Below are 27,723 nucleotides of genomic sequence, written 5' to 3'. Positions count from 1 at the left end.
GACCAAGCATCGTGTCGGCTGAGCCTAATCTGACAGGATGCTAATAGATGTCTAATTAACATAATGTCCACCCATTAGGAGTGGTTAACCTTTGACTCATCACTCTGACAGCAATAATAGCAGAAGCGAAACGAAGCACACAGATGCTTATGCTCTGTGAACTCATGTTATTTACATATTATTTCCTCACTTCACACAGTATTGGAGGGTGTGAGCCGTCATATCTGCGATTTAAATCTTTTGATACATGCACATGGATGCACCGTCACTGTCCACGTCGCTGCGCCCGATGGTTCAGCTCTTTAACTACACTATCAGCTTGGGCCACCGTAGATGACAGGAGCACGGAGCGGTCAGGCAGTCGCCATTTCACCTCACTGAACTCCTGTCGCTGTTTCACCCACACTGATGAACCAGACCCGACCACTTTCTGCAGCCTTGAACTCTGGTTCGCTCCTTCATGCGTGCACGCCCCCGCACACGCGCACACACTTTGCCCACAAACATATGTGCGTCCTCGCCGCTGATCCGTCATGATGTCTCATTCCACCTCATTTCCTCAGACCCCTGCTTCTTTCTAATTGAGGCGGCAGCGAATACAATTATGGTGAGAATCATCCCGGACTGATGTGAGGACGGATTAACGGGATTAAGAAGATAATCTGTTGACCCTCTGGCCTCGACGCAGTATGAGGCTGGGAAGGCAATTTGAAGCAGAGAGAAGAAGAGATAGGGGGGCTTTAATGAGCGGGCTGACGAAAGCCTCTGACCACCGAGAGGCTCGCTTGGCGTGCCGCTGGGGGATTACTTTCTGCAAGACTCCCCTTTACAATCTCACCTAACCCCTCACATCCGCCCAGCTGCCCACACATTCGTGCCTGCTTCAAGGATGTTCAGGAACAGCCCCGTGAATGTGCAAATAAAAGAGCTGCTTCATGAATACAGCAACATGCATGATGCGTGAAGAAACTACATTAGTGCCTGTTTGCGTAACGGAGGTTCAGATGTAGGGTATATAATGGATAAATAAATCGTGAATTGAGTTTATCCCTTTTAGGCTGATAGAAATCAATCTGAATCATTACAGATCCCTTGAAAGGGTAAGATGTCGGTTCTTGGAAAGTAACTTTAATGGTGACCTCATCCTGTACAAATAGGCGTAAACAAGCTAATTTCGTTCCCAGCTACCTATCCTGTCAAATCATTAATCTTTCCTCACCTTAAAGCAGTAATAATTAATGTTTTTGCTGCTTAGAAGAAGTGGAACAAGCTTTTAATACAACACTGACTTATCACCTTATAAAGTTTTAAAGCAGGCGACAGGTAGCATCATTAGCTTACATATGGAGTCCTGTTTAAGCCCCCTGATGAAGTTTAACTCAGTTGATTTTTAAGCCAGCTCCTGAGGGAGACAGCCATCAATTTAGCTACTAAATAATCTACTGTGTCCACCAGCTTGTCGCTAACTTTGTCTGCTGTTGGGTGCTAAGCAGGTGGCGTTCAATGAGCTTTCTCTTTTCTTTTTTTCTTTTTTGCTGAAAACAGGTGCCTGCTCCAGTGAAAACCAAAACAGCGAGATGAAAGATGCTGAAACGCTCTGTAGATCCGAGGGGAACTGCAGTATCAGGTGAGAGTTAGCCCTTCCTAAATCCACCTATTTTTTGCACTGTGTTCCAATAACAGTTGAGAAACTTTGGTAACTTTGGTCAGAACTTTGGGCAACTTTCTGCTTTCCTGTTATACTTACATCCTGTTATACTTATTATGCTATGTGCTGGTAGTTGTTACTGCCCTCTAGTAGTCAGGAACATTAAAAACTCCAATCAGTGATAATGGGTACAGTGATAAATAAAATATGACTTTCATCACTAAAATAATAATTATGCTAACAGATCCCCCTAAATCCTAGCTACACTAATAATAAAACTATATGTGCATTACTAAGAGGAGTGAAGCAGGTATTTAAATGTAAGCAAAACTTACTTCTCTAGTATCAAATTACTTTTATAGGCAGTAATTGGTGAAGTAATTCAGTGACTTTTGGAAACAGTAGCCATTAACTGTAACTAATAATTAAATTTAAGTAACTTGCCCAACACTGAGTTTCTTTTCGTCAATCTTGTCTCACTTAGCAACAGTAACTAAGGGGGCCAGGACTTTGGTTTGGTGAATTGTTAGTGTAATTTGACCAACTGGTTTTATACAAGATATTGTTAAGTGTAGCCTTAAATAACTTCTCTCATACTGTTTGCATTGTGTTATGTCCTGCTGAACATCCTGCCAACAAGGAATGAGTCACACGGGGCCTTTAAACTCACCACAACAAACACACCACAATAAGTAATATGAAACTGATATATGTGTGGATTATGGATAAAACAATGCATAAATAATATTGGTTTATTTTATGTGTGTGGCTAGAGGTTATAACAGTAAAAGAGCTTCAGGAAGAGTTTTATCTGGTTGTTTTAAAGAGCTGCATAATTGATGAGAAGATCCAGACAGCTTAAAGTCCTAATTGTGGTGTTAAATTAATGACAAAATTACCCCATAAACTGTGTAAACAAAATGAGTTTTACAGCTCCTGAGTGACCGAGGCAACTGGCAGACTGTAAAAGTTACTTATGGATGCAGTCAGAACAAAGTTTGCAGAGCCACACACCTATACATAAAAAAATATGCTTAGAGAAGACCCTGGCAGCGTCTGATGCCCCTATGGTTTTCCTGCAAGTATAAAAAATTCTGCACTCTTCTGTGAAAGTGAGGTGCATGAGAATGACCACTATCAGAAAGAAACCTAGAGAGAAACTGGCTAATATAACATTTTACTCACAAACGCCTCCAGTTGTCTCTTCTAGTTTTGGTCTTCAGTCAGCGAGCAGGATTATTATTTTTTTTATCTTTTGTCCTGCAAAAGAAGTATATTTCAAATTTATTTTCACCATACGACCTGTCAGGTATCGTCATCCAGCAGAAACCCTTTTAATTTAATAGCTGTGATACAGTTGTTGATCTGCGGCTCTCTGGATCAATGGACTGAGATTAAACATGATGTTTAATGGATGTTTGATGGGTTTAAGTGATGCTTTTGACTTAAGCTGCAAATCATCTTCCCTTTCCTGTCTAACAGAACTGCCTAATAACACAAGAATGAAAGCCTTTTCCTTCAGAGTAAGATTTTCATCCTTTGACACCTGTCTTGTACTTTTCAAAGAATAATAAGTGCTTAAACTCCTTGCTTGACAAAATTAATAATACGTCTCCAGATTGGATGCTCTAAATTTAAGAAGTATTAAATAATAAATAATTCCTTTCAGCAGTAGTATTCAAAACGTGTTAGTCATACTGTACATGCTCCACCAAGCTTTACTTGTAGCTATATAATGTCATGTGATACTTTAGCACTGACCTTTAAGGCCAATGCTTAGACAATCCTATGTAAATGAAACTATGCAGGGACTTAACCTGCACATATGGTCAGAATATATTATTTCCTCAAAAAAAAAAAAGACTTTAAATGAGCGTTATTGAATAATAGTGCATCCAATAATGAGAACAGCCGTCTAAATAGCAAATTAGAGCAATAAACGGTGTATTAAATAGGTTGAAATCCTATTTAACCACAGAAGATCAAGGAAATGTTTATTTTTCTGAGCAGTCTGATGACTTTTAGTGTTGACTTTTGTGTGAACTCTTTTGAAAATGTCACTTCTGAATGGACCTCTCCTGTAGTTTTGTACTGTACTCGTAGTGCATCATACCGAGTTCGTGCCTGTTTAAAAATCTTGTCTTCCTCGACGGAAAAGTGAAAAAGCAGTTTCCTTGTCTGCAAGCTTCTGAAGATCTGCTCTAATTGTGAGGGGAGACTTAAGTATGTGAAGGGTCGGCCATGTGTAGCTCCTGCAGCCTCTTAAGCTCTTTGCAATATTTCGATAGAAGTTCAGATTTTTTGCTGCTGTGGAAAAACTACGGTAATTATCCATCCTCTACAGGTGGCATTAACACCTTCTCAGAGAGCGTACGCTGAAGGAAAACCGCCAGTGTTCGATTCAAAATATTCAGGATTTTATCATTTTGTTTGCATAGGTGAAAAAAAGCTGCTAATACGGGAGAGAGATCGCTCAGAAAAGACTGTGTGGGTTCACCAGAATACAGCAGATTCTTGAGTAAATGTTACGGACGCTGGAATAGAATATGTTTTCACGCTCATTCAAATAAATTAGTCACTAAAGATTGCTTAAGGCTCCTGTAGCTCATTTATTGCTGCTGATTCGTTTTTGTCTGAAGGGAGAGGAGCTTTAGACCTGTCTAATAGCAGGTCACACAGCATTAACATCCCCTCCAATTAAGAGGGATTCTTCTCGATATTTGTGCACTGAAAGCGGCTGAAAGGCTTGCTTGCGAGGTGTTTGGGGTATAAACATTGACCAGCGTGCATCTCTCTATTCTGTAGCAATCCTGATACAATAATACCTCTGCCACCCCGGTCTGAGTGGACACCTGAGGCTTTAAAGGACACACTTTTTGAAATGAAAATGCTAACTCCCTAAGATCCATTGTCTCCTGCAGCGAACAACAATCTGACCCAAGCAGCTTTGTCTTAGTTTTTTTTTTTACTCTCTAAAGTTCAAATGAGTTAACCACATTTTTGAGATTTCAAAAGCAGAAAAAACAAGTGTCTAGACTGGATTTTGAGTGCCACTTACATTCCTGCTTACTAATTAAATTTGATTCATTCTATTATCCACCTAAAACCAACCAGACATTCCTCACACTGACACTTCCACAATGTACCTTTGACCCTCTATATCTAAAATAGGCGAGGTTTTAATCTTTTTGAGCAAAGTCAGGGTTTTATCAAAGTTTCAGCCTGTGAACTGGTATTACCTAACTTGTGCTTTTGTCCTCTAAGAAAAATCAAGACAGCTTAGGGGATCGTGAGTCATTTCACCTTGATGTAGAACCAAATTTCTTCAAAGCAGACTTCACCGATGAGCTTTAATCACATATAATGAAGGCAGAGGTAGACACACAGCACGAAGGTCGTCCCACAGTCTAAACCAGCTGAAGGAACTGGTGGCGCACCTGCAGTGCGCTGCTCTCCAAAGCTAACAGCGAACAAAAACTTAGGACTTGTTGATTTCAAGCTGAGAAAAATCAAGATGTGTCCGTGGATGAGCGTCAGTAGGCTACAACAAATAACCCTCAGTGCTGGAGACTGTGTCACTTATTTTTCTCTACTTTGCATTCTATGGCATGTGCAAATATAGCATGATGCAAAGTCACAAAAATACCTACTCAAGTATGTGGGGTTTTTTGGTGTTCTTTCCCTGGCTGGCGCTGCCCCGGGAAATGTCCCAGTTTTTTAAAATCGTGTGTTTAAAACAGACAACAGTGAAATAATATTTACATGGCAATAAGACCAAGATAATCCAGCCTACAAGTTGACGTCTAAGTCGTGTCGTGCTTGTTTTAGAGAAAACTGCGGTGGAAAACTCGGTCAGAAACTAGGAAGTGTGGAGTGAATGTGCAACATCAAGACAAATGTGTGAAGAGGAAAAGAGTGAAGGACAAACACATTTGTGAGATAAAATACAAAAATGGGGAAAGCGATGGGAATCTGCCTCAGTATTTTATCTACTAGTGCACTTTTTATTGGAGAGGAAGGAGAAGCGGCTGAGAAGCAATAATTAGGACAGTAAAAGAAGTGAAGTGAGAAGAGTGAAGGTGTGAAGTTAAAAAGAAGTGTGTCTGATACTTTTGTCAGTCTGTCAGTGTTGCTTGTCTGTTTTCTCTGTACTGAACCTTTATAATTTGTCCATTTTCTTTACATCATGGACCGAGATTCATTTCACCATCGCTATTTACAGCGGTTTCCGTGCTTCTGTGTTTTTTGAAACACGTTGAGTCAAATTGGTCTGAAAAGCTACAAATGAGATGTATTTTGGTGTCAAATTAAAGAGCAAATTGTGGTTTTCCGAGTGACAACAACTTGTGATTGTCAGTCTCTCTGTTTCTGAGTCAGAGGGAAAATAGTCATTTAAGTGAAGATTCTTAGTGAACTGCAGCAAACCTCGCTTACTTTAAAGGTTCAGTTCACATACTTTTTCCACTTAAAAAAGTAGTTTCTACGTGCTCACAGCAAGGTGGGTGAATTATTTTGAGCAACCAGGTCATAATTCCTGGAAAGAGACATTGCTTTTTTGTATTTTGTTGGCGCTTTGAGCACCACAAGCTGAGTGCCTTTTGGTTCCATTATATTGGAGAGAAGGTAGACATCTCTACAGCTTATATCTCACCTCCCCCCAAAAAATCTAGATGGCTAAAAACTACTACAGGCCAGAGGAAAAATATGATTCGGAGGTGAATTTGTCCCTTAATACTGGCTTTCATGTATGACATAAGCTTTAGTGGTGATTAAAAAATGTACATGGATTTCAGTTGGTTTATTTTGTCTTTCCTCACTTGGAGAAGAGCGTCGTTCTGGCACGCTCCGGCATCATGATGCATTTTACACTCTGGCAAAAGTGTGATCTGTTAGTTCATTTGCAACACATTATAAAACAGGAGAGAGACAAAATAACACAAGCGCTTTAGAGGCCTTAAGATAACTGATAAGAGAGTGTGAATCCACTGAGCCCCTGTCTTCCACCCTGCCTCACTTTTTTCAATTTTCAGCTGCACAACTGCTCTTTTCACTTTAATTTTAAGTAGAAATGGTTCAACTTCAACCCAAAAGCACTTCAAGCAATGAAACAAATTTGCAGCAGTCACATAGCAAGAGAAAACCGCCGGCAGCACTTCCCACAAGCATCTGTTTGTAGCGTACAGCCCTTGCAGACTGCCCAAATACAATTAGCCAAGGGATTTGTAATTGATTTATGTGTGCTGGATACCACCGAGGATAGAAATGTTGAGGAAACCGAGCCGACTCCAAGATATCAGCTGGCGCTTTGCAGATTTGTAGTGCAGCCCAGCAGAAAGATACAGCAGGTGTGATTGTGTGTCTCACAAAGACAGGGAGACAATGTGTATGCTGTCTTTGACTTTTATTACCAAGGGGTTCGGTGATTCCTCTATCTGCTGTCCACACTGTGTGCTGAGTCAGGAGGCCGTCCCGGGGTTTTTTCAATCACAGCTTGGACGGAGCAGCTGGTCTCCCCTTTGGGCCAAAGATAGGACTGAGGCAAAGTTCCAGGTCCTCATTAAAGAGCAGCCAGTAAAGTGTTAAACAAGCCATTAGCCACCCCCTCCTCGTCACAGGTGGGGGGTAACTAAGTACAAACACTTGGCTACTGTATTTAAGTAGAATTTTCAGGTATATTTACTTGAGTATTTACAGCCCCATTACTTTGGTTTTAATGCATTAATGAGGGGGATTATTGATTTTTTTTATTTTGCATCATTGCACGCCACCTTCCCAACATCAAGAATGATTTCAGTCTAATAGGACCGCATAGTAACACAGAAAAGATGATTCCTTGGTGTGTCCGTTATTGTATATTATATAGTTTGCACTGTAAAAGATGTGACAAGACAAAAAATGTATGATGCATATCAGGATGAAAATGACGTAACAACATGCAAAAAGACAAAAATGCCGCAGCAAAATTTAACAAGACAAAAACAACGTAACAAGACATAATTATGTATATATTATGTAACCAGACAAAAAAACAACAACAAGAGGAACACGACATAAATGATGTAATAAGATGACAATGACCTAATAAGACGAACACTGCATATAAGACTTTATACGAAACAGAGGGACTGCTGAAAAAAGGTGAAGTCCAGTTAACTCTGTTCAGAAACAGCTGGTAGAAATGTCCTTCAGAGGGTTACTTCTTACTTTTGTACCTTACCTTATACATTTCAGAGCCTGTACTTTTTCACTTCTACTTTTACTGGAATCTTTTTGCCACCTCTGCCCCTCATACTGAAGACACACACTTTTGCTTCCTCTCTGTTTTGCCTCTAATAAACACACAAACACGCAAAAAGTTGATTTATTGCGCTCACGTGCTGCTAACTGTCGAATGTTTAATTTACATGATTGGTTGATGTGGTCTTATTTGTGCTTGGTTTGTCAGTTTGCTGTCTTGATCTCCTAAGATCCCGTCAATATGGCTTCTGCATCATATCATGCATATTTGATGCCTGCTTCTTGTTTGTCAGCAGTTGTGAAACCGCATGGCTGTTAAGCCTTTATGTTGTTTCTTTAATTGTTTGCTCATGCAACAATGTCATTTTTCGTGACCGAGCTAACAATAGTCAGGCAAAATGACTTTTTTTTGTCATTGTTAGTCAGATACTGGCATATAGGTGACATATCTCACAATCTTTATGTAAGAAATGGGAACTTTAAGCAGCTATTTTGTTAGCTTCTACCTGCTGTTATCATGTAGTACACAACTCCTGTACTGAAGAAGGATGCAAAACTTTGAATAAATTCAAAACTATATTGTAAAGGTTACACTTTACGGTAATTGTACATGACTTATCATGACTTGATGCATAATGTAGAGCTTAAAGACCTGTCACAAGTGCACAAGAATTAATAGCTTGGCATTCATTAATGCAACAGCTAAAGTATTGCAATCATCATGATTTCTCCTTCTGTGTCTCATTTGTAAGGATTTCAATGAAAAGGGTGGCAGGTACAGTTTGAAACATTATAGAGAGAGAGATGGCACAAGGTCAGTCTGAACCTGGGGGCTGTGAAGGAAATGAGAGCTAGTTAACTTGTGACTGAAGAAGTTTCAGGAGACCTTGATGCCTTGTACAGAGGCATTTATTTAAAACTCGATCGAGGAGAATCGAGATAAGAAGTACAAGTGAATCTCTGTGTAATGACACCTAATTCTGAAGAGGCCCTTCCTGGGTAGGAGTATTTAACCTTTTATAAGCCAGCTACGGCCACATGAGGTTATTATTCACTCATCTCTACATATGTGAGGATTCTGTTGGCTCATCCTTCCACAAAAGATAATAAGGCACTGAAACAGTAATGCCTGAGAGAAACACCTAGAAGTAGGATATGTAGTTTATCATGATTCAACACTTGGGCTGGGTTGTTCCAACAAGGATTAATTTTTTAAATCTGATTAAATCATTTCATTTTAGAATTATGTTGTACCAAACTTTTAAACCAGCATGAAATTTAGAAATGTTACATTTAAACCTCATTTTGACTCTGAACCTAGATTAAATTTAATCCTGTTGCATGAAAACTGTAAACTCCAACTCCAAATATCACGTCTCTTTTTTCTTTCACTCCAGTTGGTCTGTTAAAACAGTCAGTTGCTGCTTTAGCTAGCTAGAAAACATTAGACCATTTTATTAACTTTTTAGCCCGCTGGAAAACAAAATAATGAGGTCTGGTTTAAATCTGGATTTACTAATTTTCTATCTAGTTTTCTAGTTTTGCTGAACCAGTGATTAGAACCAGTCCCAGATTAAATTAATCTATGTTGATGCAACCCAGTCATAGAGTCCAACAGAATAGATGTACGCTGCTGTGACTGGTCAATTTTTTTGGCCGTTTCCAGTTTCTGTAAGCTACTAGCTTTTCATGCATGAAGTCCTGATAATTTATGTCCCCTCCCCATAAAGTCTTCCAGGGGCGCTGAGTCTACTGAGAATAGATTTGTTCTGGTTTATTTTGGGAGCATGTAAAATATCAGAAAAGGACACAGAACAAATTGTCCAAAGGGCATGAAACAGAACATGAGGATCATTCGGATCCTCGCTGTATTTCGTTAATGTTTCAGTTCGGGCTCCACAAAACGACTTGCTGAGGTTGACAGTCTGAGCGAGCTCTGAGGAGAACAACCATCTGGAAGTCCCTTCTAGGCTGACAGACATTCAATTTATCTGCGTCTACATCACTTTGGACCATTTACTGTATACACACAACTTTGAGCGTGTGTAATTTTTCTGAATCAACACTGTTCCAGTCGCTCTGCTCTCTGTCATTTGCTTAAAAACATTCATGCACCACATTAATCATAATAATCCCGCTTTTCTTGTGTTGAATATCAAGTGCGTTTTGTGTTTGAGAACATTGCTGAGGCAAGCGTTTTTTTTTTTCTTTACTTGTTTTTTCGCCGCCTCAATTTCACAAAATACACAATGTTTTCTTTACACTTGAGAGAAAAAACACTTTAGGCAATGATGTGCATAACTCTATTTGTTTCATCAAAGTCTTTATAGCTGACTTCTGTGCAATGCATAGCGTGGCATATTATCGAGGGAGCTGACGTTTTGACGTACAACATACACCCGCTCACTCCTCGCTTTAACAGGAATGTATACAAACATGCCTTTTTCTTTGGGGAGCTCTGAGAGATGAGAAAACTGTTAATATAGTTTGAAAGACAGAAACAAAGAGTGGGAGATTTCCCCGTCTCTCTCTCCCTCCCGCCATAAAACACGTAAATGCTCGTTTGTCAAATCCCAGAAGGAAAAGCATGATTTAGATTTTTACTTTGAGTTTGACTTGTATGTAAACACCATTTTCTCAAGGAAGATGGAGGAATTAACTATTTGGCTGAAATGTGCCTAAAACTGTGTGTCTTTAAGATCTCAGCAGCCCTCTGTGCTGCAAACACTGCCATTATTCAGTAGTTGCAGAAATAGGGGAGACCGGGTTGTGACACTTTTTGTTTAAGCATCATTGACTCTGATTGTTCGTCCTCGATCTCTCAAACTTTGACACATGGTACCCCTATTCGTCTGCTACAAATAAAACTCACTTGGACGTCTACTACACAAGCACGGGTTATGTGAGTTAATGCCGAATGCAAAGACTTCTTGAGCGGAAAAGATGAATGTGAAAACATCCTTCTAGTGTCAGACTCATTCTGCTCAAAGAAGCTCAAACATTCAACTGTAGGAACACAAAAACATATTCATAATTTTGAGTGTAGTACTTAAAGTACAGTACTTCACTAGATGCATGTAGTAGTTTCCAGCAGCGCCTTTAATACCTGAAATAGAAGTGCTCATAATGCAGAATGTGCTCTTTAAGACTGTTATTTTATTATAAATATTATATCATTTGAATGTTATTACTGATACATAAATATGTGGTCGAGGTCGAACAAATCTTAACTGCTATATAATTTACTGTTTGAATCATTTTTAAAGACTGATCACATATTTTCAATCAAACATGCAGCTCTCAGATGAACAAAGTGAAGTAAAAAATATTGTAGTTGAGTACAGAAGAAATATAAAATGTAAATATTCCTCAGATTTAAGCACAGTGCTTTAATAAATCCACTTCCTTTACATTGCCTGGTCTAGCCGTGGAGGATATTAATGGATCTAACTTATAAAGTGTGGTATTTGTTGTGATATTCTGCAGAGGTCACAGTAAGTGTAGAGATACTACAGCGCTGACAAGATGTGTGAGTAAGCAGAGCGATGCACATTTGTTCTGAGCTAATGTGATGAAAGCTATTTGTCCCCTACGCAATAAAATGGAGGGAAGACTATGGATCACACTGTGTTGACACCAAACATTGCATTTTGCCACAGTGTTTTCACATCCTGAGAAATTGCAGCTCTTGTACTAATGTAGGCGTTCTAATCGCAGGTCAGACTGTGAGGCTACTAAGTGCTGCACCACCGGCGAGTTTTTTAATAAACTTGAAGTAATAATGCGTCTTCATCACTCATCAGGGGGATGATGTGTTAACTTGTTTAAGCTCCACAAAGACCTCAACAATGAATTATCTGTGCATATAACTCCGGCACGGGCCCCACTCTTCAATACAGCCATTTAACTTTGTTGCTAAGGCAACAGGCTCACTCGGGTGACAGCGGTGATGACGGAGCGATCGCTGACAGACTGACTTCAAGTCAGGCCACAAGTTCTTCCACTGGTGCAAAACACTTTGTCTTTTTTATCCCCGCACAAAGGAAGCTGCATTATGCAATACTTTGCAACAGTGAAGTGTCGGGTCCGTGCCAGTGACATGTTTACTGTGAAATGGACTGTGGACTTTAAATACAGTTAGACATACTCTGACAGCATTAATTATGTAACTATTCATTTAAAGCAAGTGGAAAATGTGCCTTTTAAAGCAGTGTAATGATGCAAATTATAGTTCTTTGCTGATATATGTACACTTAGCATTCTTAAAGCGTGACGTGTGGACATGCTCTGTCTTTATGGACTTACATTAGTGTCATGTCACTGTCACTGTGACAGCATGAATGTTTTATAAATGCAGTCCATTTACCGTGAATGTTGCAATTTAAGTGTTGCATAAAGAGTATTAAGAGTACATCTATAATTTTTCTATATCCCAAAACAAAAAAAGCATTCAATCAAATTCAAATCGAGAGTTCTCAGTGGTGGCGGAAGGCAGTTACGACGGACCCCGGTACACGCTAAGATGACAGGCCCAAGTGCACCCTAGTTGAGTGTTGTGATGCACACACACACACACACACACGTTGACAGCCTGTCCTCACCAGAAAATGACCATCTATGTCCTCTGTGTAAGCATTTTATTACAACTTATGTTTATTTTTAAGGCTAGGCAGCGACTTCTAGTGGGTGTAGTCATTAAGTAAAAATAGTGACAAAGTGGGTATGTGGCGGAAATAGCTCACACAAAGACAAGCTAAGTGCGAGGTGTTCTTTGAAAACAGGTGTATTTCTGAGATGGTGATCTGAGTCACTTCCAAGGGCCGCTTCTCTGCCCATTAATTGCAGGAGGGCTCGCTTTCTTTATGGGTCCCCACACCCTATAGACCACCGAGCAACTACACTGCCTGCACACTGTCTATATTTACGCACTTCGATCTGTATCTTTGGACTGCAGAAGACAAAAGCACCTGAGGGAAACATACATGAAATTGCACAGAAGATGCACAACAGACCAAACCCCACATTGGCACTGAGGACCTCTCTTGCTGCGAGCAAACACTTTTTCCTCTTTGAACAATCTCGTTTTATAAATGCCGCATATTTAATGTCAGAAGTATTTCACACAGGGGTTGGATTATTCTGCATTACAAGGTCTTCTTGCACCTTCACCACCCTGTTAAAGGGCAGCTAGACAGTTTACATTACCCGGCAAGACAGAAAAAAACGTGCACTTTGCTATTTCAATAACTCAAGGAGCCACATTGTTAAAACACTTGAAACCACAAATTTGCCCTCATTCCATCGGGGGAGCCAATTGTCACAGAGAGAACGGATGTGGGATTCACACTTGTACTTGTTCTGAAGAGGAAAATTTTCATTTTCTTATATAATGATCACACCTTTCAGCAAGAGAGAAGCTGGAAGAATATTTAATGGCTCTTAATGCAGTGGTGCAGCTGCACAAGAAAAAAAGATTTTTAGATTAATTTATCTTTTAATGTTCAGCTAAATTTGATCTGAAGTTGCGACATTACTGGGATGACCATTCCAACATCATAATATAAATCTGCTTTCCAGCCAGGGCTCACTGGGACAAGACTGTTGCCCTCCATTTTCACACCATTTTCCAAGTTTCCACTTATTTTGACACAAATTGCTCCGTGACAAAATCCTGCGAGCCAACAACTCACCTCTAGATGGCTGTTCAGCAGGTTGTGACTTTCCCTTATCTCCCAGTTACCCTCATTGCATCAGTCTGTCTGGGAATTACAGCCACGGAGCCCTTTTGACACGTGTCCGTTAGGAGCACAGCAATGTGGGTCAAGCCATGAGCCAAAAAATGAGTTGTTGTCGTCCTGGAATGTACCCCCGGAGAGAGCGCTACGGATCGAAGTCCATCCTGAAATCAGACGCGATGATTGCTCACACATCGGTGAATGATTTTGACACAATTTTGAGGGATGATTTGATTTTTTCCCTGGCTCAAAAAGAAGGTGAACCTGCACACATCAACATAACTCTCCATAATACTCTCAGCTGAGGAGCCCGTCGGTTTCAGTATCCAGTTTCTTGGCTAGGTGGATCAGTGTTTTGTCAGTTTTAATTCATCACTTCATTTGCTCCCAACAGGGATGCGTGCAAGGCCGAGATCTCTTACTTTGACTACATGTGAGGCGATAATCAGTGCCTCTACAGATCCAAGTGCCTCAGGGTTTTATGTTGTGTTGATAAATTCTTTTGGATGCAATTAGATTCTGTATTCAGCATTCTGTTCACTGTTTGCCCAACAAAATTAATAGTTATATGTTGTTTGTGATCTGTGGAGGTTAACATATTCTCAGTGAGTCTGCAATGTTTTCATTTAGTGTTAGAAAGACATTAAAGACTAAAATGGTGACTCAGGCTGGAGAGAATATTAGCAAGTGGAACAGCAAAGTTTTTGCAAAGGTTGTTTTCTGCTGTAAAAATGTTGCTTTTGAATTAAAACAGAATATTATTCTATATAAAACATGGTGAATTGAAGTGATTGCTTCGATCTTTTTTCAATAAATTTTGACTTTTCTTCAACAGTCCTGCACAGCCACCTTAAAACCAAAAATTCGGCTTCTTCTGGAACACAAATGCTTAATTTTTGACCACACTTGGGCAGATGTCGCTTATAGGCGCTCTCTTCTGATAAGAAAATTACGCTGATGTTTGCTCTAATTAAAGGTCAAAAATTCAAAGTGTGATGGGACTTCATGAACCCGACGAGGTGCTGTGATTAAAGGCCAGAATTTTGAATCAGACGTGATATGTCAGAGACACCTGTCGCATCTCGGAAAGGATGCTGCATTTTGACACAGACCTTGTCCACCTGTCATTGTCAGATACAATTAGGAATCATCCTCTTGGTTTACACTGCTCTGGTCCACAGTACATTTCAGACGTATGGTCAGTTTACAGTCCCTGCACATCTCTCAGGTCACAAGGTGGGAATCTCTTCACTGGACCTCCAAGGCTCCTTCAGCGTCTGAGATGCCTTTCAGCATTTATACACATGAAGAATGGAACAGCTGATCTTAGACTTGCTTCGGCACCGTGTGCTTCTTCTAAAACCACAACAGTCATCGCCTTTTTCAGTCGAGTACGTTCTTAAATAAACACACCATAATTGTACAGTGTTTGTTTGTGTGTGTGTATTTCCTTGAGTGTATACATGGATGGTTCTCTTTGTAAGAAGTTTTTTGCTGTTTTATTGAACTTCTTTCTTTTGTAGGAGACAGAGCTATACAAATAAATTGAACTGAATTGAATTTCTATTCCAAGGTGGTGGCAGAGGTTGCAAAAGTATCTGCATTTATTATTTAAACAGATGTACTCATACTTATGTAAAAAAAAAAAAAAGAAAAAAAAAAGCTGGGTGAAAGCACAAGTATTGATTTAACTTCTCAAGTAAAAGTGAAAAATGTTCATGTTCTGAAGTGTAGTCAAAGTATAAAATCAAAAAGTAGCCTGCTGGTGAGTGGTTGTGTTTACCAGGAGGCTGTTGAGCCTGGTTCTGTTGCCTCCTAACAGCAGCTTACAGGCACAGTTAGCTACTTTAGCAACAAGTTAAACTGTCTGTCCATCAGTAATCCCAGTAAATGTCCTTGGTACTGTATTCCCTGTTGCTCTCGAAGGCTGTGTTTGTCCCAGTAACGGGCCGTGTCCACAGTTACGTGGCTGACTAACGGCAGCTAGCAGTCGTGATTAGCTGCTTTTCATCTTTCCATCAGCAAACTTGGTAAATTACCCCAATACTGTTTTTCCTGTCCATCTTGTCCGTCCTGGTCACTGAGAGGCTGCTGAGCTCAGTCATATTTACGCCTAATAGCAAACTAGCAGTCGCAGTCAGCTACTCTAGCAACAAGTAAGCTGCTAAAGCTCTCTGTCCATCAGGAAACTCCAATCAAATCACAAAAAATTGAAACAGAGCAGATGGAAGACATCACAGGAGAAAGTAGGAAATATGTTCTTCATAAAATGTGATCCAGTTTCACCAAAATAAGTAAATAAAGTTAAAAAGTTTCTCATTTGTACAGTGAGGCCCAGCCCTGAGGAACACTGCAGTCTGCTCCAGTGAATGGATGTATTCAAGTGTCATGAGCTGGAAAGTGTTTCAGCTGACACAAATTTATTATGTCCCCAAGTGCAGGATGAGTCATCAGCAGCTTTTTTTAAAAATCATTTTCCAGGAAACGGCAATAAAAGATGACAGCGAATACCCACAAAACAAAGCTTTTGTTATTATTGGGTCAGATACAGGTGTATAGATGATGTATAGAGTAATAAATATGTGATAAAAACACTTAAACATGGGTTTTGACTTCATGGGAACTTTAAGGGGCCCACACATATTAAAGAGGACCACCAGAATTCCTAGATACACTCCTGCTAACAGCAGTTTCATTCCTAGACCCCCAGACTGAAGAGATTTTGTTTTTCTTATGAAGATATTCCCCCTCTAACTTTACAGCATGTTTTAACAACCCCAATAAAGTCACCGCAAAACATAAACATGTTTGGTTTGATTCTCGTCTGCCTCTCATCCACAGCTTCCAGCAGTGATGCTGGGGGGGTCCTCGGCAGCGCAGAGCGGGCGCGGTGAACGAGCGGAGCGGGAGCGCGCGTATAGGAAGGAAGGGAAGGAAGGAGCTGAGGCAGATCAGTCGCCAGCGGAGCCCAAGACGGCGGATGAACGGAGCCGAGCGTGTGTGTCGCCCTTGTCGTTTTTTACAGCAGCTCGAAGCAGCGTCCGGCAGCCTGAAACCTGCCCGAAAATGATGCTCAAACTCGTCCATCTCCTCGGGGTCCTCGTCTGCGGCAGCCAAGGTAGGGATGCGCGCCGGGGTGCGTGAAACCCTCGAGCTTTGGTGACTTTGTGGACAAGTTGAGTGGATTTTTTTTTTCCTGCCATCGTGATCTGCAGCAGCGGGCAGAGAGAGCTGAGAGGGAGATATAGAGTAGGAGAGGCAGCGAGAGAGAGGGGTGGATTGTTTAACTGGATGTTATTTTGTAGTTGAGGCACGTCTTGCAGGGGCCAGAATGCTTTCTTACTGAAAAGGGGGATTATGATGGGGTCCTTTTATTTAGGGTGGGTGAGCTGTTGAGATCCCCAGTATGTACTCTGTGGACAAAAACTGCTCCCTTCATCATACATCTTTGTCTAGTTTTTTAATCACTGGGGGCAGCTTGGATTTTGGTGTATGGATCTTCTTTTGGTTTAATCGATCAACATGGATACATTAATGTGAATTGCACAGTGTTGGACCACCGCCTTTCTTGCTTTCTCCCACTCTCCGGTCCACTCTGTCTTGCTGTGCACTATAGAAACACACTGTAGATTGGAGATTGCACGGTGGAGCATCTTCCTCCAGTGTCTGCATCTTGTGCGCAGGCTGTGCGGGATACGAATCGGGGCCGTGATGCGGCCACATAGAGTGAGAAATGCTCCGGAAAGTTTGGAAATATGAGCTGCATTTATGACAGTAGAGTGACACTTGGCTGTTAATTAGGATGAGTGTATGTGGCGCACCTGATTTGGATTGTCCCCCGTGCGCGTCCACGTGTGTGGCACGCACACGCACTGGGAAATAAACATGTCACTTGAGTGACCGCTGCTAAAAAAGCAGCGTTTGACGCGTTTCCACCGTCGCCTTCAGCCTTTTTCTTTCCTCTTTTCTTAATTGTGTCCTGGTCAGCGAGGCGCGTCGCCGTGTCACCGCGGGCACTGCGAAAAATACCCAACTCCTGTAGCCTCACATTTCCTAGTAATCCATTTCTTGAAGCGAAAAAGATCTGCTTGCAGGGTGAGATTATTTTATCTCTTTCACAGCGCCAATTTACATGCATTTAAGGCTGGTTTCTCTTTTCCAAAAAAAAAAATAAAATCTTGCAACAAGTTCATTTGCATCGAGGATAAGACGGGTTATCTTATCCCCAAGGCGAGATTTTTCTACTTGTTAAAAACAAACACAAGGTCTCAAGATTTAAAAAAGAAGCAAAAAAAGAAAAGAGTTGTGAGGTTTTTTTGCAGTGTGGCCACACTGGGTTCCTGGCGCACAACGGCAGGTGGGGGTAGAGCGCTGCAAAGTGGTGCCAAGAGTGGAGCCATAAGCCGCTGGTCGTTAAAGCATGTTGCATCTCATTCATGGAGTCCTTCAGGGTTAGTGGGTCCCACAGAGGGGGTTAGAGGGGGTCCTTGAGGAGGCCTCAAAGCAAAAATGAGTGCTCATAGATATATTTTTTACTACACTTCAGTATGCTACACATAACCCCAGTTTGAGGAGGTGTAAAAATGACTATGAATTTTAATGACAGGTCCCACTGACACTACTAATGTATAATTCTCACACTTGTCCCAAGGAGATTTGCATATAATTAAGACCATAAACCACTAGCCGACTTGTTGTGTGCATCAAATGAGAGTCCTCATGATTTAAAGGGATAATTCAGTTTTTTCTTGGAGAGAGGTTGTAGTACTTATCACTAGTGTATTACCTATAATAGATGCTGACGGACACGGTAGAAAAAGGCCCACCTGAAAAAATCAATAACAGTGTAAGTGTGCGCTTTATTTACAACACTTTCACTGCTTTACCTTGGCCTTTTTTGAAGGGAAGCAAATATTACTATCTCCAAACCAACCAAACTCCATAGGAAAAATGAGTCATTTTAACTCGCAGAACACAGGAGTTGCTGGTCTGCCACTGCCTTGATTAATTAGTTTGTTCTGTGTTTAGTACTGTGTTATTGTGTGTTGTCTGTGTTTTAAGAGGTTAATTTGGATTCACCAAAGTCACACAGTGACATAAAACAACTAACAGATTGAGGCAGTGATAGACTAGAACTTCTGTGCTCTGTGAGTTAGAATCACTGATTTTGCTTATGGAGTTTGGTTGGTTTTGAGAGCGCAATATTTGGCTTGTCCAGCAGCGGTTTCCCATCATCAAAAGGCTGTCTGACAGCAAAGTAAAGCAGTGGAAATATTCCTCATGTTGCGCACACTTTAACTGGTATTGATTCATTTTTTAAGTGGATAATTTTAAGTAGCTAACACACATTTTCCTGCTGACTCCGTCCACAGCAGTGCATAGCTTAGCTTCTGTGCTAGTACTCCTCTCTGCTTCTCCACTGACTGATGGATAAGTACCTCACACAACCCCACTGCAGATAACCCTGACTGTCCTCTTTAATGTATTTGTTTTGGTGGTTTGTGGCATGAGAACAGTATCACACCCTCAATATAAAGATTTCAAGCATGCATGACTAACACGCCTGAGGCCACCTGAACATTTTAAAAGGACTGTTGTTTATTGGCAGTTCATACTGTGTTTTCACCATTTCGATCAATAGACTGCTAGAAACTGCTGTTATGATGAGGAGCATCAGTGAATTCATTTATTATTATTACACATAATCCCACTGAGGTAAAACAAAGAGTAATGGGCTATACTGTTCACATGCCTTAACTGGAATATTCATCACTTTGTTTCTTTCCCTTTGTTGCAGTCGTGTTACATCACCCCACCAACCAATTTCCATTCTTATCATACTTTTTCATGATAGCAAAGTCCACACAAATGGACCGATTAGACAACGCAGAGAATCTGCTGTAATGTGAATAATAAGGTTAATTCAGAGTTGAAGGGCATGTACTGTCCTGGAGCCTGAGTAGGACGCTTATTGTCACTACTGGCTGCAGTTACATGGACAATATTTCTTAAGCCCTATTGAAATGACTCTGATTCTAACTTTATTATTTAAGTGGACACTAAATTCAGTGATCTGAAGAGGTTTGTGTTTACATGCCCCAAAGCATTTAGTAAGAAAATGACCTTTTTTACTTTTTAAACTTCATGTTCCAGCAATTGATTAAGCACAAAGTTAATGTAAATTCAGCCAACCTGACATGCCTTTGTGACTCATAAAATGTCTCAAGTGGTGTTATCACATCAGACGTTGGCTAGTGCACCTATTAAGTGACACTTTTGAATGGAATTTCGCTTTGGGGAACCGTCTATTAATATTTCTGTGCATATCAGTTGATGTATCTACAAAACAGTTTGTAAAACCTGACGACTTACAATTTAGAATGAAATTCTTGTAAATTCAACACAGGCTCTGTACAAAGCTGCAGTTATTGAGACAAAATGTCAACTTTTATACCTGCACAACATAAATTGGGGGAAAAGTGGTCCTGGCAACAACAAGCGTGGGTTGAACTTTAATGTCCACAATGTGGAAAATTGCCTTTGGCTTCACCACAGTCAGCATGAGTTACAAACAACACAGCAACACAAAAAGAGAGCAATTAACAATATTAAACTGTTACAGCTCCACAATGTGGAAAGTATTTAGCTTCTCCACAATCAACAGATTATGAAAGTTAATATTTTATTGTGATGCTTCTTCTGTGGGATTAACTTCAAACGTATGTAGAGCTATAGATGATTAGTAAAAGGTGTTATAGTGGTGTTTTTATATTTATATCTATTCACCATGTCTCTGTCCCTGCCACAAACTTGTTGATGTCAGCTAATGTTCCTCCCACATGGGGCAAAAATGCTCACAGATATTGTGTTTATTCTAACCAGAGGGAAATGATCAGATTAGGACTGTAAACTAACAATTATTTTCATCGTTTATTAATCTCTCGTTTTTTAAAAGTCGTTGATTACTTGTTTGGTCTGTAAAATGTCAGAAAATAGCGTAAAAATGTTGATCACTGGTTCCCCAAAACTCAAGCTGACATCCTGAACCCAAAGACAGTCAGTTTATTGATTGATTAAAGAATCAAGGAAATATTAGAATTTGGACAGTTTTTAATTAAAAAATGACTCAAAACGATGAATTGATTATTAAAATGGGAGGGGAATTAATTACATACTTGACAACTAATTGATGAATCGAGTAATTGTCGCAGCTCTGGATCACATTAAGCGTTTATGTGGTTATGAGTCATTAATAATAAAAAAAAATCATTCAGATTGGGCCATATTAGGCTTATCTCTTCTGATTAAGGTGGTTATGTGAGGCATTTTTCTTCTGATTGGGCTATGATTGCTATTATTAGTGAAATATTACTCTTCATGTGAACACAGGTTGCGTCTTTTATCAATTTGGGGAGCAGACATTAAACCACAGGGCTGTGCATTGGCAAAAATTAGGCCACAGGTGTTAACATTCAATATTGCGATACTGTAAGCAAGGCGATATACTCTCATCTAATTTTAGGAAAACTATCTTAGTAGAGAGAAGTTAACTTTATTATGCAATCAGAACACTTGCGGCCGGGGTTTAAACACAACACAAAATGAACAGTATCACAATACGGTGTTTTAGAGTTGACACAGTATCACAAAACGCAACATCGCGATTATCAAGAGTGCCAATATTTTCTTACAACCCTACTAATTCATCAATGAAAGAACCGGAAAGACGAGTTCATCTCTTCATGACGTCAGCCGTAGTCTGCCAGATGCCCCGGCTCCTGCCTCTGCCCCCTCCACACCTCCCACTCTGGCCCCTGAAGGAAAACATTTGCTTTTGAAGTCCCAGCTCACCGTCTCTAGTATGCATCCTTGAAGGTTTATGTATTTGGCTTTTACCGATGCTAAGTACAATGAATTATATGCTTGCTTGGGCTCACCCGGGACTCGCCGATGTGATGTTAAGTGGCGTAATTAAGATATTTCACTGTATCTCTGGGGGGAAATGTCAGCGGCTCAGGGTTTAAAAGATTTATGCCCCTGCGCTCGAGTGTCTCTCATTGCACCCTGAGCCCGGGCTTAGGCGTGTGTTTGAGGTTTGCTTACATCCTGTAATGCTGGTTTATGTACATGTTCACATGAGCGATTGTAAATGCAGCGGCACGCACACACGTACCCACACTGTACTGAGCCTCAAACTAAAATGAATCACCGGGTAAATATTTATGAGGGTAGTGCAGATTTTTTTTTTTTCTATAGCACTACTTTTTTTTTTTTTTTTTTTTTTTTGCTTTTCCCAAGTTCTATACTGCAAAAGTTTCTGCTTTTCCATATCTCCTGCCATGCTGACAACTTCATACCGGAACAATGCTGCACACAATTCTTAACACCATGCAACGCCAGTCACAAACTCCCATTAAAGACATGCAAAGCTGTTCACAAAAGAAATGGCCTGTGTCTTGGTCCTGCAAGGTGAAATTGATTGCATTATTTGATTAATAGACTGGGACAGAGAGCATACATATAGAGAGCCAGTGTATATATGAAAATGGAATCGCCCCCTCGAGGCAGCCGCATATGAGAAATCAATTTAAGGAACGACTGGAGTCAGCAGGCCTCTGAATTGTACAAAGGGCAATCTCAGTGTTATGGATATGCTATTTATTTGCCCGCAAGCTTTTGATTTCTCATGTGTGCCCTTTAGCACTCGATCCACCGAGTTCAGGCCTCAGCATCGAATTTGTACACCGCGAATAAGACAGGAGGAGAGTGTTATATTCTAAACACCTGGATACACGAGAAAAACCACTGCCAGGCATCTGTGCTGCGGGGTTGTTGTCAGCTCCCGGAGAATGAAATGGCAGAAATGAGGCCCGGAAGGAAATGAGCAGTCGTTCTGACACACGACAGCGCCATATTTTTCTTACTCCTACCTGCATATGCTCCATTCTATTTCCAAACTCCAAGACTGTAGCACTATTAAATTATTAAAGAGTAGTAACAGAGGCTGTGTGACTAAAATTTTGCCCAAATGCCTTGTTTCAGCAGTTCCAGGATATTCATGTGTATTTCTATTAAATAACCTTAATATCTATAAATAACCACAGCTGGATGACTGAATGGGACAACTGGGCACCAACTCAGGGGTCAGGAGGCCACTGGACTCTGTTTGACCACAAAGAGACACAAAATTACCCAAAAGAGACACGAAATGACCACAACAAGAAAAATGACCACAAATAGACACAAAACAGCCATAGAGAGAGACAAAACAACCACACAGAGATGCAAAATGATGACAGAGAGATGCAAAATGACCCAAAAGAAATGAAAAATTACCACAAATGGACATGAAACGACTACAAATAGATATGAAACAACCACAAAAAGACATGAAACAACCACATAGAGATGCAAAATGGCCACAGAGAGACAAATTGACCACAAAGACAGAATTACTGCAAAGAGACGCAAAGCAACCATAAAATCCATGCAAAATAACCACAGAGAGACACAAAAGATCCCATGAAAAAAACACAAAGACAAGAAATGACCAAGAAGAGATGCAAAATGACAAAAGGGACTAAATAAAATGACAAAAACATTTTTAAACCGACCGCAAGACACACAAAATGACTGCAAGATACAAAATGACCACAAAGACACTTGAAACAACCAGAAAGAGATGCAAAATTACAACAAAGAGGTAGAAAATAACCACAATGATGTAAAAAATGACTACAAACTGAGACAAAATTACCACAGCAATGAAAATTACCATAAGGAGACAAAACGACTACAAAACAACTACAGTGGCTACGCCCAGTCTTATAATCCATCTGTGTCTGTAACTACTTCACTGAAAAGTTTGTAAGTCAGCTTCAGTGCAGCGCTTTGACAGAAATGAACTGCCCTGCTCAAGGGAATCTTGGCAGCCTCTGTGTACAAGCTGTACAGTCATCAGCTCTCAGCTCAGTTAACAGGATTAGTATCAGGGATTAAGAGAACTGTGCGGCAAATATATTCATACTTATTTGTGGACGTATTGTCTGGTAATGACACATTTTTGGGCTTTTAAGTAACTTAGGTAAAAGCAGAGGTGCTGAGAGGAGACATTAATTCAACATCAAGCTGCAGTAGGTGAAATTTGGCTTCCCGTTTTTTAAAAACCTTTGGTTCTTTGTGATGCTCGGAGCAAAAACAGCAACATGTTCAATAATGCCCTCTGCCAACCTCGGTCTATTTTCACTCAAATTACCCATTATTATCATGGAAGTGACTAATGTTCTCCCTGGGGAGTCTCTCCCAACCAGAAGCCAAGAAAATGTAGATACACTAAGCAGTCGGGGTCCTCTTGTGGGAAGAGTTTGGCGCGGCTCATTATATTCTATATTCTGAATCCCAGAAAGGGAAAATTGGGAAGGATGGAGTGAGCAGTGCGAAGATTTATACAGCGGCAGGAAGGGAGGAAGAGATTATGTTTAAAAATTCATTCAATTCAAGTGAATCTGATTGCATCTAGTTAAATTGCATTGCCAGAGATTGAATCAAACTCTGTGGAGTTACACTGTGCCAAAATTAATAAAATGTAATTGAATCCTGTCGAGATGGAATCAAATTAGGCCAGAATGACGTGATTGGAGGAGGCAGCTGCTGCATGTTGCCGCATGCTCCTGTGGGTTCGTCCACTGTTTTACATCAGTCCGGTGCGAGCCAAGCAGGAGACCCTTTGGCTCCTGCATATGTGTGTCCTGCCAGTCTAAATGCCAGTCTAACTAGCAGGCTAATAGGCAGAGCCAGGATGCCAGGGTGACAACAGAAGCAGTGGGCACACTGGCTGACTGACAGATGGATGGCAGGAGAGTGGTTGCATGGTCTTCCTCTCCCTCTCCTGTTATGTTGCTCACTTCATTTCTGTAGCCTCTGCATGGCATGTGCGCGCTCGCACACACTTCACAGTGTGCGCCTCCAAAGCACATCCTCTCGCGGGACGCTGCATGCACTGTTGGTCTGGGCCTTACTTTTGGGGTTTGGGCACCGGGAGGCATAATTAAATGAAGAACAGAGGGATCAGAGAAATGGCAGAAGAGCTTCAGAACCACTCCAGTTTGGGCTGTGAGTTTTGAGTGACCCACTTAGACCGTATTAATAACTCCACTAAGCCTTGGGGTTTGCCTCGCAGTGCCGTAAATCATATGTGAAATATAAATTGCAGCGGTTTTACAGTATAATGCTAACATAAACAAAACTAGAGGTTCATTCCAGGCTTTTTTTTTCAGTAAATAAGCTTTGGCTCTTGAACTAGTTCTGTTTGAGATTCTTGTGCTATTGAGGGAACCAGGCCACATTTCCACCAGCTTTCACATTATAATCAAGGATTTCATTGAATAATGCACAGCAATCTGTGGAATATGACACACTGACCCACTTGCTATTTTTTGGTTCTAGCCGGGAACCAACTCTTCAGCTTCTGAACCAATTTATTTTTGGTGTAAATGTCAAAAATGGTTGAAAATTAGGTGCTTGAACTGGAATGGGGCGGGTTCCATGTTGATGGACAAGACCTATTGGAGAGTGCAGATTTTAATATATGTTGTATTTATTCCACCAAGGTCAAATGCCTTATCTTGCAGTCTTAATAAACTGAAAAGAAGTTTTTTATGCATGTGCAGTGATTCAGATCCACTCCAAAATGTAATGGCCCATGCAGCACACTTCCATCAAGTCTCATGAAAATCGGACCAGAAGTTTTTTTCATAATCCCGCTGACAAACAGCCTCCTTAGCGGAGGAAATTAAATGATAAACTGTTTCCTTCCCTGTTTGGTGACATCACCACCAAAAATAATCTGAATCTCCAGCTTTTTGAGCTAATGATCTTTCTGTTTTCAGTAACAATAATTTTGACAGTTGCTCTGTGTTATGAGTGGGTAGGAAAAGGTTCAGAGGTGTTATCAGATATGTTAAATCATTAGTGATGTGTTTAAACTTGTCAGAATATTGATTTTCTACTATACACTCAGTTTGATTTGTAAGTTTGGACACTGACAACATTAATGAGCCAGTCTGCTGAAAAACAGACACCCGTGAAAGATGTTACAGGCAAAAAACTCTTAATATATATTTATTTTGTTCTGTCCTGATGAGAATTACTAGTTGATTAGGTTATTTTAGCTGTTGCAAGAACTCTCTGAGCTCTTTGAAATTACCATTTGCTTGCTGTATCGTCCTGCTATAATATTCTCATTTGTTTACTTATTTAAATTTATTCATTCTTCGGTAAAAGCGGCAGTTTTTTTTCTCACACAGTCAGACAGAAAAACAATTTATTTACAATCCAGTTTTAAATTGTTGCTACCTCTTTAAAGGCAAACAAGATGCAATCCTCCGTGTTATTACCTCTGTCACAGACACATTGAATGCAATAAATGTAGCATTTAGACATTTTTTTGTACAAAATATTCTTGTGCACTGAACAACCAAGAACAACAAGGTCGTGTCTGAACTAAAATCTCCCGCCTTGGCTCTTCACCTTCACATAAACCATGACACGTTGCTCAGAATAGGCAAGTTTTTGTCACATAGACTCTCAATTATCAGTTTGCACGCTTATTGTTTTTGTTAACGCCTTCCCAGGATGCACCCGTGAAGTCTTCACGAGCAAATAACTCTGAGGTGTTAATGACGACAGAGTTTGTTGTATCACGTTCCTCTTGCACACGTAACCTTGATGAATGTTGTGGCCTGTTTACTACAAATCCCGTAGACCAGCACCGTCAGTCAGTTTCCAAAGCATGCTGTGACGGAGGTCGGGCTCAACACTAACACATGAAAGCGGCTGCCAGGCGGGCAGCCAGGCGGCAGCTTTTGGTTACCGCAACTCAAAACGTGGTTGCTATTTTTAGTCGCTGTACATTTTGAGAATGAATTTTTGATATGCGATTATCCATCAGTTTAATAATGAAAATATGGCATGAAATAAGGCTTAAAAGTTTTATTACAGTAACTGAACTCTGCACACTAACTGGTTCTTTCGAATTAATTGGCACATTTCTTTGTGATCTCGACCTGTTAGTCAAACTTTTCACGCCACAGTCAAACAACTTGGCTTCTTCACCCAGTCTACTGGTGAAATGATACTGTAAATTTATTCTTCAAGGTCTTCATCATGAAGCCCTAGAGGCGACACGCATAGGTCTGTTTGGTTGCCTGTTGAAGAATAAATTAATCGTGTTATTACACCAGAAGACCTTCATTTTTTTTTCAAGGTTGTGTGCTTTATATCAAGCGAGATTTCATAGATCATGTTGCCATGCAGCACTTCCTATTCCCATGATGAACTTAAAGGAACAGTTCACCCCAAAATAAAAAATACATGTTTTCCCCATGGCCTGTAGTGCTATTTATCCATCGAGATTTTTTTTTTTTCTTTTTGTGCGAGTCGGAGATATCGTTCAGTCGCTCTCCGTCCTTGATGATGAACAGTGTCATGTTGGAGCTACTTTCTTTCTAGTAGATAAAAAGTAGTTACATTCTGAAGTGGAAAACTGCTGACAAAAAGGTCTGTAGATTGTGTTGAGGTCATGATTTTTTGGAAAGAGACTGGTTCTGAGTTTTTCAAAAGTATTTTTTTGGTTCCTTGAGCACCACAAGCTGAGCGCCATTTAGTCTCAACATACTGGAGAGAAGGCAGTGGCCAATATAATAGCAATATTTCAATACCAATAATACAACAAATGTCAAATTTTGTTGTATTTAGAGGTGTGCTTTTGCTGTTTGCTGTCTGTAGACAAGAATTGGTTGCCACTTTTTCATGATGATTGCCAACGGCAGTTTTGATAGTTCTTCCTATACCTGTTGTTGTTTGTCAGCACATTTGTCTTAGAAAACATCAAACAGTAATGTATATGCAGTGTAGCAAATGAGCTAAATTATGCACAAACTTGGGTACAGCCTTTCAAGAGTGAAATAAAATTGACCTGAAAGTAAAGAAGAGACAAGAACTTGGGTTAAATTGGACGGATAAAATGGGACGGCCAGTGAATCAGTGCAGACGTCGGTACTGTAAGAGGCTGCACAGCAGATGTACACGCTGAAAAAAATAAAA

General features: G+C 40.4%; 1 protein-coding gene across 4 annotated transcripts in view; it reads left to right on the top strand.

Moving 5' to 3' along the window:
• The first annotated feature begins 16,571 nt into the window (after positions 1-16,571).
• Positions 16,572-27,723, top strand: part of ncam2a (neural cell adhesion molecule 2a) — a 356,551-nt gene continuing 345,399 nt past the window's right edge. For 3 of the 4 annotated variants that reach the window (XM_084713912.1, XM_084713913.1, XM_084713914.1), the window contains exon 1: positions 16,572-16,738. In XM_084713912.1, the coding sequence (XP_084570038.1) occupies positions 16,687-16,738 (52 nt within the window). In that variant the 5' untranslated portion in view covers positions 16,572-16,686. The remainder of the gene's footprint in view (positions 16,739-27,723) is intronic. The other variant, XM_084713911.1, reaches the window with a different exon arrangement.

This window comes from Lutjanus erythropterus, chromosome 24, assembly GCF_056507025.1.
Source record: "Lutjanus erythropterus isolate fLutEry1 chromosome 24, fLutEry1.hap2, whole genome shotgun sequence".
In the NCBI taxonomy this organism is placed as follows: domain Eukaryota; kingdom Metazoa; phylum Chordata; class Actinopteri; order Lutjaniformes; family Lutjanidae; genus Lutjanus; species Lutjanus erythropterus.
Note: the sequence above shows the minus strand (reverse complement) of the source record. Positions and strands in the feature narration are given on the sequence as shown.